We start from the raw sequence: 11,152 nt of genomic DNA, 5'->3' as shown, positions 1-11,152 counted from the left end.
GGCCACCTGTGGGATCTTCCCGCTCGCCACCTCCATGCCCCCAACATTGACACCGCCGCCTGTGAGAGCTCGCCGTGCCCCCCAGCCTCAGGAGACACGACGTTCATGGTGGTGGAGTTGCCCTGAATGCAGCTGTCCTGTGTTCTTGAGGTCCCTCGATGGCCACCCTACGTCCAGCAGGCAACCACAGGGTGGGTTCACATTGCAGGCTCTCCCAACCCTTGCCATGCAGCACACACATCTCTCTTTTCACCCCAGGGGCAGCAAGATGCTCCGGTTTTAAGGGGAGCCTTCATCTCTCCTGGATTCCTGAACTGCTTTTTGAATCCTGCCTCCCCTCGTGGGGGGATAATCTGAACTACAAATATGGGGGTCCGTGTTGCAACAATCTTCCCCAAGAGTTTAGGCAGAGCCCGATGGAGGACACCTGGCTCCTAAGTGCCCCGTCAACGGCCTGTTACGTAGCAATGGCACGACCCCTGTGAGAGCATTTTCCCCTCCGTCTCTCAGTGCAGACTGGACAAGTCACACGTCTGTGTTCATCTACCGACAAGTGAGAGCAACTGGCCCCTCGGGCGCAGACACCGATCAGACAGGGGCACAACGGAGCATCCTTCCTCCTACCCCAGGGACCACATGCCTGTGCCCCTAACACCACAGCCCCTTTGCCGGGGACTCCCCACAGTGTTGCCCTCCTCAGCCCTGTTCGGCCCTCACACCCCCAGCCTCCATGATAGATACCCCCAAGGTCCCCCAGTTGAGGCTCCAAAGACCAAACATGGAGAGAAATCCTAATGTGGCAAGAAGTTGGGGCTGGTTTCTCATGTGAAAGTGTTCCTGACCCAGCTGTGCTGAGACCAGGGTCAAGATGAGAGACATAGAGAAGAGCAGCGGAGGAGAGCATGCCAGATGCCTGAACTAACACAGGGATGTGTGGGAGAGGGATCACTGCAGCTGGGATCAGGGGCATGTTTGCTGTGAGGAAGCAGCAGGGGCCAGGTCCCCACAGGAGCCAGGAGCCCTCCGAGCACAGGAGAGCTACTCCCCAGAGCTACACATGGCAGACAAATGGGCTCCTGTCACCACAGGAGTCACTGGCCCACGTCAGGACACCTGGGGAGAAAGCAGGAAGGGCCCAGGAGCCCTACCCTGCCTGGGACCCAAGCCCTGCTGCTCCCAGTACCCCTGGGAGCTCTGGGCACCTATTTGCAGCAGGAGAACATCACACACCTTTGCCCTGCACAGGCACCTGCCCCGTGAGCACAGGAGCCCAGTGCAGGGCCATGGACCCCGGGAGCACAGCCCCTGCATCGACCCCAACCCCATCGCGGCACCATGGACACGCACTGATGGTTGCTCCCCCATGGCAGGTGTGCAGCTCCCTGCTCCCACTGCACCCGTGACACACACCTGCCATGGTCCGTGTTTCCACCCAGCCCTGCCTCCCTTCCTCACACCTCTGTGATGCTGGGTAAGACCCTTGCACTTTCCGTCCCTCCCCATGGGCCTCCTTGCACAGACCCCGGGCTGGAGACCTGTGGTCTGACCAGGGGAAAGGCAGAAAAGTGCCGACGGCAGCCAGGTGCAAGGGCAGGTGGCAATGCCGCGCAGGATAACCACTATGCCACGGCCCTCCCCATCTCTCCCCATTGCCTCCCTTCCCCTCAAGTCGCTGGGTAAGGGGAGCTCCCGGCACAGTCATCGGAGACACGTGGCCCCTTCCCCTTCGCAGGCAGTCAGGGCCCACAGGAGACACACACGGGACTGAATGCTAAGGGGAGATTTATTATCACTGCCTTGTGCTGGGACCATGCAGAGGAAGGGAGGAGAGATGTGGGAGCCCAGCAGAGCGAGAGGAGGCAGAGGATAGCGGGACTGGCACGGATGGGCACAGCAGTGTGGGGAGGGGGCACAGCAGGCTGGTTGCAGGATGGGACTCCCTGGAAGAGCTGCCGGATGCAATGCACTCACGTCCCAGGAGCTGGTGTACTCCTGCAAGAGCAATTGTCACTGTGAGCCATTGGGGAGACCCTTCGAATGGGCGTGATGATCCCAGGGCAGGGGCAGCTCTGTCTGGAAATCCCTGTCTAGAAACCCCTGGCCTCTGCAAAGGTCTCCATGTGGGCCCCTGAAACCACCCATCCCAGGGCAACCTGGGTCCAAGTCCAACCCAGGCTCCTGCTCCCACTCCAGTGCCTCCCCCTGTGTCCTTCCTCCCTGCGGGCAGGGAGGGCTGCTTTCTCGGGACAAGGGCAGAGGAGCTGTGAACGCAGCTGCTTAAAGACTGCTCCAAGCCTGAGGAGCCCCTGGCAGCACCCTCCTGCCCCATCCAGCTGGGGACGGGGCAGGAAAGGGGGCCTGCCCATGCAGAGAGGGCAATGGGGAAGGTGACACGCATTCATGCACAGGCAGCTGCCTGCACGCGAGAGTGTTCATGGCCATTGCAATTACACTGCCATGTCTGGGAGATGAGAGAGTGAGCCTGGGTGACACGGGGCAGGGGAGGGGTGAGCAGAGCTGACACGAATGTCTCAGCTCTTCGAAAGGGGGTTTCACACCCACAGCATGGATCACTGCAACCTACAGCAAGGCTCATGGGATCCAGCCTCACAAAACCATCTCCTGAGGCAGTCGATCCTGCATGTGCAAGGGGCATGATGCACCCACCCTCAGGAAGGGGTTACTGCTACAGTGCACAGAAGTCTCACCTGCTTAGAGCTGGTACTTGCAGATGAAGCCTCTACTTATTTTGCAGGAAACATCATTCCATAGCTTATACCCTAGGAGGCAACACAGCAGTTACCAAGGGGAGGGGGACAGGCTGGGCCCCCCACTCCAACCCCTGCTCTGGGACCTGATCTGAGCTCCTGTCCTTGACCCTGGGGCAAGGCAGAGTGGAGACAGTGCCCTGAACACCCAGGGGTGGAGGGGACAGGCCCCACACCCATGAGAGGAGCGGCGGGAACAGCAGACCAGGCTCTGGGTGCACTTATGACAAACTGCTGCCCTTTGCCCGGTCCCTGGGAGAGGACATGGTGCCCACAAGCCTGTTACCAGAAAGAAAGGAACCAAGGACAGGAGTTGGGTCCTTTGGTGCCGTCCGGTGTTGTTGCAAGGAGGCTGCACTGAGTCCTGTTCCCTGGACATGGCGACGTCCCACAGCAGCGCACAGCTCCCTCGCTCCGTGCCCAGCTCTGCTTTTCCAGCCAGACACTGCCAACCCCCAGCCCTCTCTCTAGACACCCGGGTCTTGCACTGTCTCCTGGCTTCTTCACACTGGCACACACACGTGCAGTGCAGTCAGTGACCCAGGCCCTGCACACACACGCACACACACCATCCAACCACTGCTCCAGCCCTGGCTTCTGCAATTAGGTACTAGGGACCACCTTGTTTCCTTTTTCTCTCTTCTTCAGGCCTCCCTGCAGCCATGGCTCTGACAGTGCCTTCTCCCTCTCTTGCTCCCTACAGGAGCTTCCTTGTCTCTTCCACACAGCCAGAATCAAGGGTGTTTGCACTGGTGCCACCATGTGCAAGCCCCTTTCTGCACAGTCCAAGACCCCTGCACACTTGCACAGATGAAGACAATATAGATATAACTAAATTATATAGACAATGAGGACAAGGTTTGGTGAACTTGTTCTGTGGGGACTGTGAGAGGACAGCATGGAGCAGGGTAGGAAGTGGAGGACTGATCTGAACACAAAAAGTGGGAAAAGAGGAGGGAGAGGGAAGGGAGAGGGACAGTGCTGGGAGAAGCAAACAAGCCCCTGACCCACAGACACAGAGCCAGTCATGGAAGCTAACCCAGGGGATGGGGTAAGAACCCGCAACCCCCATTTAAACCTCACCTAACACAGTCCAGTGTGCGGACAATTTCTTACTTGGAAACTTCCCATTCAAGCTGGTGTTCAAAAGTTCACTGCAAGAGAGCAGCTGCCCTGAGGTCAGTGAAGCAGTGCCCAGGGGCAGAAGTGTCCTGCCATGGGCCTGCGTGTCTCTCTGGCCGGTGTCAGAATTACGTCCCATTGTTCTTGCATGCACAGATCGCTCTGTCAGTCCCATGGAGACTCCGGCTGGGCATGGTCAGCAGGGGGTGGCGTCTAATGCTGGGAGGGTAGCCATGGACTGACCCTACCCTGGGGGTCTTCAAGAGGAGGTTAGATGAGTATCTAGCTGGGGTCATCTAGACCCAGCACTCTTTCCTGCCTATGCAGGGGGTCGGACTCGATGATCTATTGAGGTCCCTTCCGACCCTAACATCCATGAATTTATGAATCTATGACCCTCCTGATGCCAATCCATATTGTCATGGCTTTTCCAGCTCTGCACCCGCAAGGACCAGAGCAGGTGAACAGGAGCTGGTCAGAGAGGCCTGCATCCTCATCTGTAGCCACCAACACCACATAGTAGCACAGTGGCACAACAGCTGCTCCTGGCCATTACTGCCCTTTTACAGACACCAGTCACCTACCCCAGGATGGATGGCCTCCACATGCATGTGTATATCGTGTGAACATGCATGTGCATTCATGCACATCCTGTCAATTATTGCAGCCTGGGGTAAATCCTGTGAGAAAGCAGGCCCTTTTCCTGCCACTGGCCACTAACGGGGTGTCCATTAGGCTGCCAAGCCTTGTGAATCAGGGCCTCTGCTTACCTGATGAAGCTAAGAGCTCTGCGCAGCGCTCATTCCCCTTCCAATTGTTAGGTTCCCCTGGTGCCCAAGCTTTATAGTTGGAGATGGAGCTATCTGTCCATTGCCACTTTCTGTTCTGTAAGCAGGAGGAGGGAAATGTTAGGGAGGGGACATCCTTTGGAAATATGGGCTGTGGGTACCCCCAAAAATCATTATACCCAGAATAGCCCAAGCTGTGTGGGGAGAGATGGAAAAGGGCTGTAAGGAGGGGATGGACAAAAGGCAGCATCAGGGCACAGGCCCAGGGACACTGATGGAGCTGACACACAAACCTTGTTTAGGGCTGGAGCCAGCCAAGAAGTGTCCAACCTCACATGCCCTTGAAGCAGGATTTTAGCCCCTTGGCCCACACGGCCAATGCACAGAACCAGCCTCATTTCTTTGGCACCTGAGTGGCTGCACATGGCTCTGACTTGTAGCAAAAGCATCCCTGCGCCTCTGAATTCAGCTGCTCCCACACTTACAACGGCCCTGTACAGACTGTGCCAGGCATTTCGGTGCATCAGCCCCCTCAGCCCTTTGCTCAAGCACAGCCTCGGAGTCACTGTCCCGGGGGCAGGATCCAGCAGGTGTCCCTAACTCCCATAGCTCACCTTGCGCTCAGTGCCCACGGACACGCTTGACCCCGGGGTAGCAATGGGACTGCCCACTGCTGGCACCAGAGCCGTGGGGCTAGATCATTTGTCCAGCAAGGAGGAGACCTGGGATGTTCCCTGCAGCCTGAAGGAGCTAAGCCCACCCCTCTCCCTCCCAGCACAGCCCTTAGCCACCAGCCGGCACCACACTGGGGTGGCCCTGCCCTGCGCCACACCTTGTGAAGCACTGCCCTGGGCAGGGGAAGGGCAGTGGCTTGGGTCAGACAAATACAGAGCAAGAGGGAGCCCGACTCTGGCCCCAGCAATGAGGTGCTGTATCCTGGAGGGAGGGAACCGGGTCCAGCCCCTACTTGCAGGACACAGTCACTAGTCAGAAACCAGACGCAGCAGAAACCCTCAGCCCGGTCCTGTGCAGGGCAGCACCACAGGACTCCCCCTCCCTCCCACCGACCCCAGGACTCCCAGTCTTGCCTGCCCAAGGGTGAGCAGCGGGAGGAGGGAAGCCCCAGGTTGGGCAGCCCATGCACAGGGAGCCTCTGCAGAGGCCCTGGGGACTGAAAGGAGCCATCCAGAACTGGGGAGGGCCACGGCAGGTGGACAGGGGCAGCAGGCACTCACCCCAGACGCATCATGAAGCCCGATCCAGACGTTCCCAGCAGGGCTGTTTGTTGAGATGTATCTAGCGAGGACATTTGTTTCTGCCTCATTGAGAATGGAGACGAGATGGGCCCCTGGGCAGTAGTTCTGACACTCCACCTGCAGCAGGAGCAAACCAGCTGTGTCTGCAGCTCCCAGGGCAGGGAGGAGTGAGAGCAGCACCTCAATGCCTGGGCACCGGGAGGGGAAGGGGAGGGAGCGCCTGCTGCTGCCTCTCCCCAGCCTGGCTGTGAAGAAATCACCCTCCGTGTCTGCCTCCCTGCTCTGAGTCTGTTCCCACTTCCCGCCCAAATACCCGGGAGGCACTGGTCATTTTACCTGAGGTTGCCAATGTTTTTCCAGCTGACCAACCTGCATCAGCCGTGGTCTGAGGATATTGATTTGTGGCCGGAACTTAGTGATGAGGTCCCGAAAACTTTACAAGGGGGTCATGTTGGAGGGGTCAGGCATTTTGGGGCACTGAAACAAGAAATGAGCCTCCAGAGCTCTATCAGTCTCTGGATGAACACGTGAGTGACTTACCTGAAATTAGCCGGTATCTTAAGATTCAGTGAACGAGACTTGTATCGAAAGGGCCAACAAGCCCATTCTGATTTGTTCAAGTGGGTTTTTATTAATTTTCCATTGTTCTGTATTCTGTCCTCACTCTTCCCCTCTCTGATCAATAAAGGTATCTGTTATAGCATGCCTCGCTGCGTGGGTGCTTGAGAGGGGTGAGGCAAGCCTGTTTAGCTCCTCTTTGCTCCGCGTGCTAAGATGAGCCCATGTTTTTTTGTACCTTCCTCCTGTACATGAGGCTACTTGTGAACGCTTCAGGCTAAAAGAAGCACCCCAAAGTATGACGGTGGGTTAAGCACCTGCAAGGTCCACAGGGTCTATGTACCATGGGCTGCACAGAGCCCTAACAAAGACCCAGGCCTAGGTGGTGGCAGCGGTTACCCCGGCCTTGCGGGTGTCCTCCAGGAAGGGGGTTGGTCGGACATAGGCACCCCAGGGAAGGCAGCTGAAGCACTGGTGTTTGCTTAGGCACAGTGAGAGGGGTAGATCAGTGCAGGAACACCCACTACTGGCCTGCCACAGGCTCCAGGGTGAAAGGAGGAAGGAGCTGCTTCCCTCCCCTCCACTTCAGACCCCTCTTCCCACTTGCCCCTGCACCAGAGATGAGCTCTCCCAGACACTCCCCTCCTAGTCCTGGGCCCTTCCCTGCACTAGCCTGTCCTGTCCCACACTGCGTGCAGCCCCTTGGCTGCACTTCGCCTCTGACCAGGAACTGAAACTTCATCCCGGAGCAAAATGTGACTGTCGCTCTGACCTGCCCTTGCTGCCGGCTCTGGACTTGCCCTCTGTGAGCAACCCATTGGTGCCAGGTTACCTGTTTTATACATTTAAGTCCCTGGGCCAAAATGCCCCTTCCATCCCCTGTCTGATCTGTCTGTCGCTGGCAATCTCTCCAGTCAGTCTTTAAAAAAGCCTTCTGCCCCCAGGGCCTTGGAGCCCGGGAGCTGCTCCAGTAGGGAACCACTGGTCCAGACATGCCAGCACCTGTACCTCTGTTTGGATGTCCACCCCCTCCCCCTAGTGCAATTGTCACTGCCTGGTGAGACCTCCCGGGCATCACCTGTGGCTGCTCCTTGTCCACACGTGTGCAGAGAGGGAGAGTGACTGCCCCTCTAGAGAACTGGCAAGATTCATCTCCCCCGGTACCCCGGGCTCTCTCCAGGGGGTGCCTAGGGGGTGAGTGGCTGATTGCCACGAGACTAGGGAGGGCTGTGCCCAGAGCGCTGCCATGTGCCCAGGGGAAGGCCACGCTATGGGAGAAAAAGGACATGCCGCTCGTTGTGCATTTTGCAAACAAAAGTCGGGTGTTAAGTGCCGCAAGGGACCCCAGGCTGAACGTAAGGGATGGAGGTGCCTCCCGGCCGCGCTGAAGAGGGCAGCTCACCCTGGCAGAGGTGGGTGAAGGCACACCCCTGCGCTCCATGCTGGCAGGCACTGCGCTCGGTCCAGCCCAGTTTAGAAGCCGGTTCCCATGGGGAGCCTACATCTGCCCCTTGGCTGTGCTGGGGCCCTTGGCAGCCAGCTCCTTTCCACCTGCAGCCTGGCTGTACCTAGCATGGTGACTGCCCATGCAGGGAGCCCCCAACTTCCCATCCCACAGAGCATCCTATCCCAACCGGGCACCCCGCACCCAGACCCCCCAGCGCTCACCTCAGCATTCGCCCAGGTCATCGTCTCCTTGAAGTATCCATAGCATTTGTGGCGAAAGTGTAGCCAGCCATTGGGACAGACCTGGGTCTTAGTCCCTGCACAGAGACAGTGATGGGCAGGCAGTGAGGGGAAAAGAGACCCTGGTGGAGGCTCCCCCAGCCCCAGAGCGGTTGCTTTACTGAGGGCGGGGGCAGCAGAGCCAGGCCTGGGGAGGAAGGGGTGAAAGCAGCCCCTAGGCACAGGGCACATGAGGAGATGCCTGGGGGAGGTGACTGGGAGGAAGTTCAGGGATTTGGGGACCCCGGTGGGACCCCAGAGCCCACCGTCGCATTTCTCAGGGCAGGAGGATGCAGAGGCAGGGGAAGATCGGTATCTCAGGTCCAGCATCTCTCCTTGGTGCTGAGGAGGGGACCCTGTCTCCTGGGGGGACACGCTGGCCCCTTTTGCAGCCCGGATCCGGGGTCTTTGGGTAAGGGCCCTTCTTGCCGAGGGGTCGGGAGAGCCTGAGTGGGACCAACGCGCTCCCTGCCAAGGGAAGCAGAGCCCGGGGGCTCCAGCGTGGCGCGGACTCACCTTCCAGCCCAGGGCTCAGCACCAGGCAGCCCAGGAGGCACAGGATGAGGCGGGCAGTGGTCCTCATCTCCTCGCTTGTCCTGGAGGTAGACAGGGGAGATGGACCCTGGGATCCCACATTGTGCCCCACACTGACCTCTCCCTGCCTCCCAAGGTGTGGTTTCTGGCCTGGCCCCAAACCTAGGACCCAGTGAGATCCCTGACAGGGCAGGGGTCTCTGATCTGTGTCTGGGGCCATGGTCCTTTCAGCGGCAGACCCACTGACCCTGCCTTCCACTTTCCTCTTCTCTTTTGCCTCCAGCACTGCAGGGCAACACAGGGCAGGGACCCTTGGGAGCAGGTCTCCAGGGAGCGGGTGCTCAGCACTGACCCAGAGGGCCAGGTGCAAGGACAGTGCTGTGGGGAATGGGGACACAGCGACTCCTCCCCAGGGTGCCTCACGCACAGCATCTTTGGCCCCCCAAACCCCAGACAGGGCTGCTTCTAAGGCCTGGCCCCAGCTCAGAGGGGACAAGGGCCAGGGCCAAGGCTCAGTACTCACCTGTGCACCTCTCTGGGGTCTGGTCCAGAGCAGGGGGTTTGGTGCAGCCCAGCGGGTTTATAGGCAGGCAGGAGGGAGGGGATCAGAGAAAGGTGTGAACATGCAAAGCAGGCAGGGCCAGCCCACAGCTCCGCATCTCCTCAGCTGATCTTAATCTGCCCCTGCCCCCCGCCCCTCCCTGCCTCCTGCCTGCCCCACTCTCTGCCCCTCCTCTCTCTTCCACACCAATGCTGCAGGTGCTGGCCAGGACCTACTGCTGATCCCATTTGCACCCAGGGGAGGGAACCATCTCTCCTGGGGACAGCCTGTGTGCTTGCACACACTGCACAAGTGTCCACCACCTCCTTGCAGGGGGAACCCTATTTTACTGTTAAAAATGAGCTATTTAGCTTCCTCCTGTCTCCTATCTAGGTCCCTGTAAGTAGCACAAATAAGCTCCAGCTTCCACGAACACCTTCTTTTAGTCCATTCCAGGAGCCAGAAGTGCTGCCGATGCACCAGCGTCCCATGTGAAGTCCCCCTTCATTCACAGAGTAGACAAACAGGCGAAGCTAAGCGTAACCCACCCCTGTTTGAGTGCCTGGACTAGGAGCCCCTGCAGCTATTCCCACCCACCCGGGGGCCAGCGGGCGCAGCAGGCAGGCCGTGCTCTGCCACACAGCGAAAGGGCAGGGGATGTTCCCAAGCAGGGAAGCTTGTTCCAGGGAAAACCACATCTTGTTGGTTTCTGGCTAGTTCCCCATCGTCAACAGGACAAACACTATGAGTGTGGGACCAACACTGGCTTTCCTGGTGTGGAAGCCGAACCCAAGCACCTGGTCATGGTCCTGGTGGAGAAGGGCACGGCCCAGAGACTGCACTGTATGTAGTGTTTATTGGGACCTGTACAAGGGAAAACAAATACTGTACTTCAGAGGAATAACAGCCTGTCACAAATCTCCTCTCCCTGGGGTGAGAAATCCTTCCTGCTCAAGGCCCATGCATGACAGGCTGCATCACGACCAGGATGGACGTGGCTCGGAGCAAGCCAACAGCACCGTTCTGCAACAGAAAAGCACAGCAGAAAGGAAATGAGCTCCGGCTGCATCTGCGGGCAGCTCCTGAAATCCGCATTTTATCCATTGCCTCCTGTGTGCAATGCATCCCTTTCCTGGACGTTTCCTGGGGCCCTTTGCAGACCCACCTGAGATGGGGCCTCAGGGAATTGCATTGGCTTTAACAGATAGCATAGGAACAAGTGTTGCCAACCCCACTGGACCAGTGCAGAGACCACAGTGTAGAGATGTTGCAGTGCATGGGGACGGGCCAGGACAGTCTCTGTGCAGATGTAGCTGTCATGAGCAGCTCATGGCCAGGGCAGCAAACAGCACGAATGGGTCCTTGGCTTCGTGAGATGCTCAGCTGTCAAACTGGTGCTTGTCCTCCAAGGGCAAGAACCAGGTTTCTTCCCCCTGTACCAGGTTCCTGCGAGCATCCTGCCCCTGCACTGCTTCGGTGTAAGGCTGCAGATCACGGGGACCGGCTGGATGGGCTTGGTGATACCAGGTACCTGCTGAGCCGTGTGGTGCCCGGGGTGTTGGGCCTCCCCCTTGTCCCCAGCCAGCTGGACAGCTGCAGCTGCCTCTTGGCCAGAGCTGCTTTCACACCCTGACCATATATGGAGAGAACACATGTCCCCGAGGAGGAAAGAGCAAAGGGCAGAGAAGTTGTGAGTTGACCTCACCAGGCAGCAGAGCCCAGCAGGATCCAGCACCTCGTCCTCTGGGCAGTGCCCTGGTCTCTGAAGTGGTCCCCCTGCCTTGGGTGTCAGCCGGTGGATGTTGCCTCATGGGGAAGCTGCCGTGGGGCTGTGCTTTCCCAAGGGAGGCTGTTGGGGGC

The 11,152-nt window shown here is 58.6% G+C and overlaps 1 protein-coding gene across 1 annotated transcript; it reads right to left on the bottom strand.

Annotated features, from left to right (window-relative positions):
- Window positions 1-1,765: 1,765 nt before the first annotated feature.
- LOC102574339 (C-type lectin lectoxin-Thr1) lies at window positions 1,766-9,349 on the bottom strand. The gene is made up of 7 exons (XM_059725585.1): window positions 9,275-9,349; window positions 8,734-8,813; window positions 8,161-8,255; window positions 5,914-6,051; window positions 4,661-4,775; window positions 2,709-2,780; window positions 1,766-1,992 (listed from the first exon to the last, which is right to left on the bottom strand). The coding sequence occupies exons 2-6, from the start codon at window positions 8,798-8,800 to the stop codon at window positions 2,713-2,715; spliced, it is 483 nt and encodes a 160-aa protein (XP_059581568.1). The 5' UTR covers window positions 8,801-8,813; window positions 9,275-9,349; the 3' UTR covers window positions 1,766-1,992; window positions 2,709-2,712.
- Between the last annotated feature and the right edge of the window lie 1,803 nt (window positions 9,350-11,152).

The sequence above is a fragment of the Alligator mississippiensis genome, chromosome 4 (genome assembly GCF_030867095.1).
Source record: "Alligator mississippiensis isolate rAllMis1 chromosome 4, rAllMis1, whole genome shotgun sequence".
Classification (NCBI taxonomy): domain Eukaryota; kingdom Metazoa; phylum Chordata; order Crocodylia; family Alligatoridae; genus Alligator; species Alligator mississippiensis.
This window is presented reverse-complemented; position numbering and strand designations above follow the sequence as displayed.

Bases quoted from the DNA above. Each gene is read 5' to 3' on its own strand.
- LOC102574339 (XM_059725585.1), bottom strand. From the start codon at position 8,800: ATGAGGACCACTGCCCGCCTCATCCTGTGCCTCCTGGGCTGCCTGGTG. The intron at 8,256-8,733 runs GTGAGTCCGCGC...GTCTCTGTGCAG, and splicing joins GCTGAGCCCTGGGCTGGAAG to GGACTAAGACCCAGGTCTGT. The intron at 4,776-5,913 runs GTGAGTGCCTGC...TCCTGCTTACAG, and splicing joins GGCTTCATGATGCGTCTGGG to AACAGAAAGTGGCAATGGAC.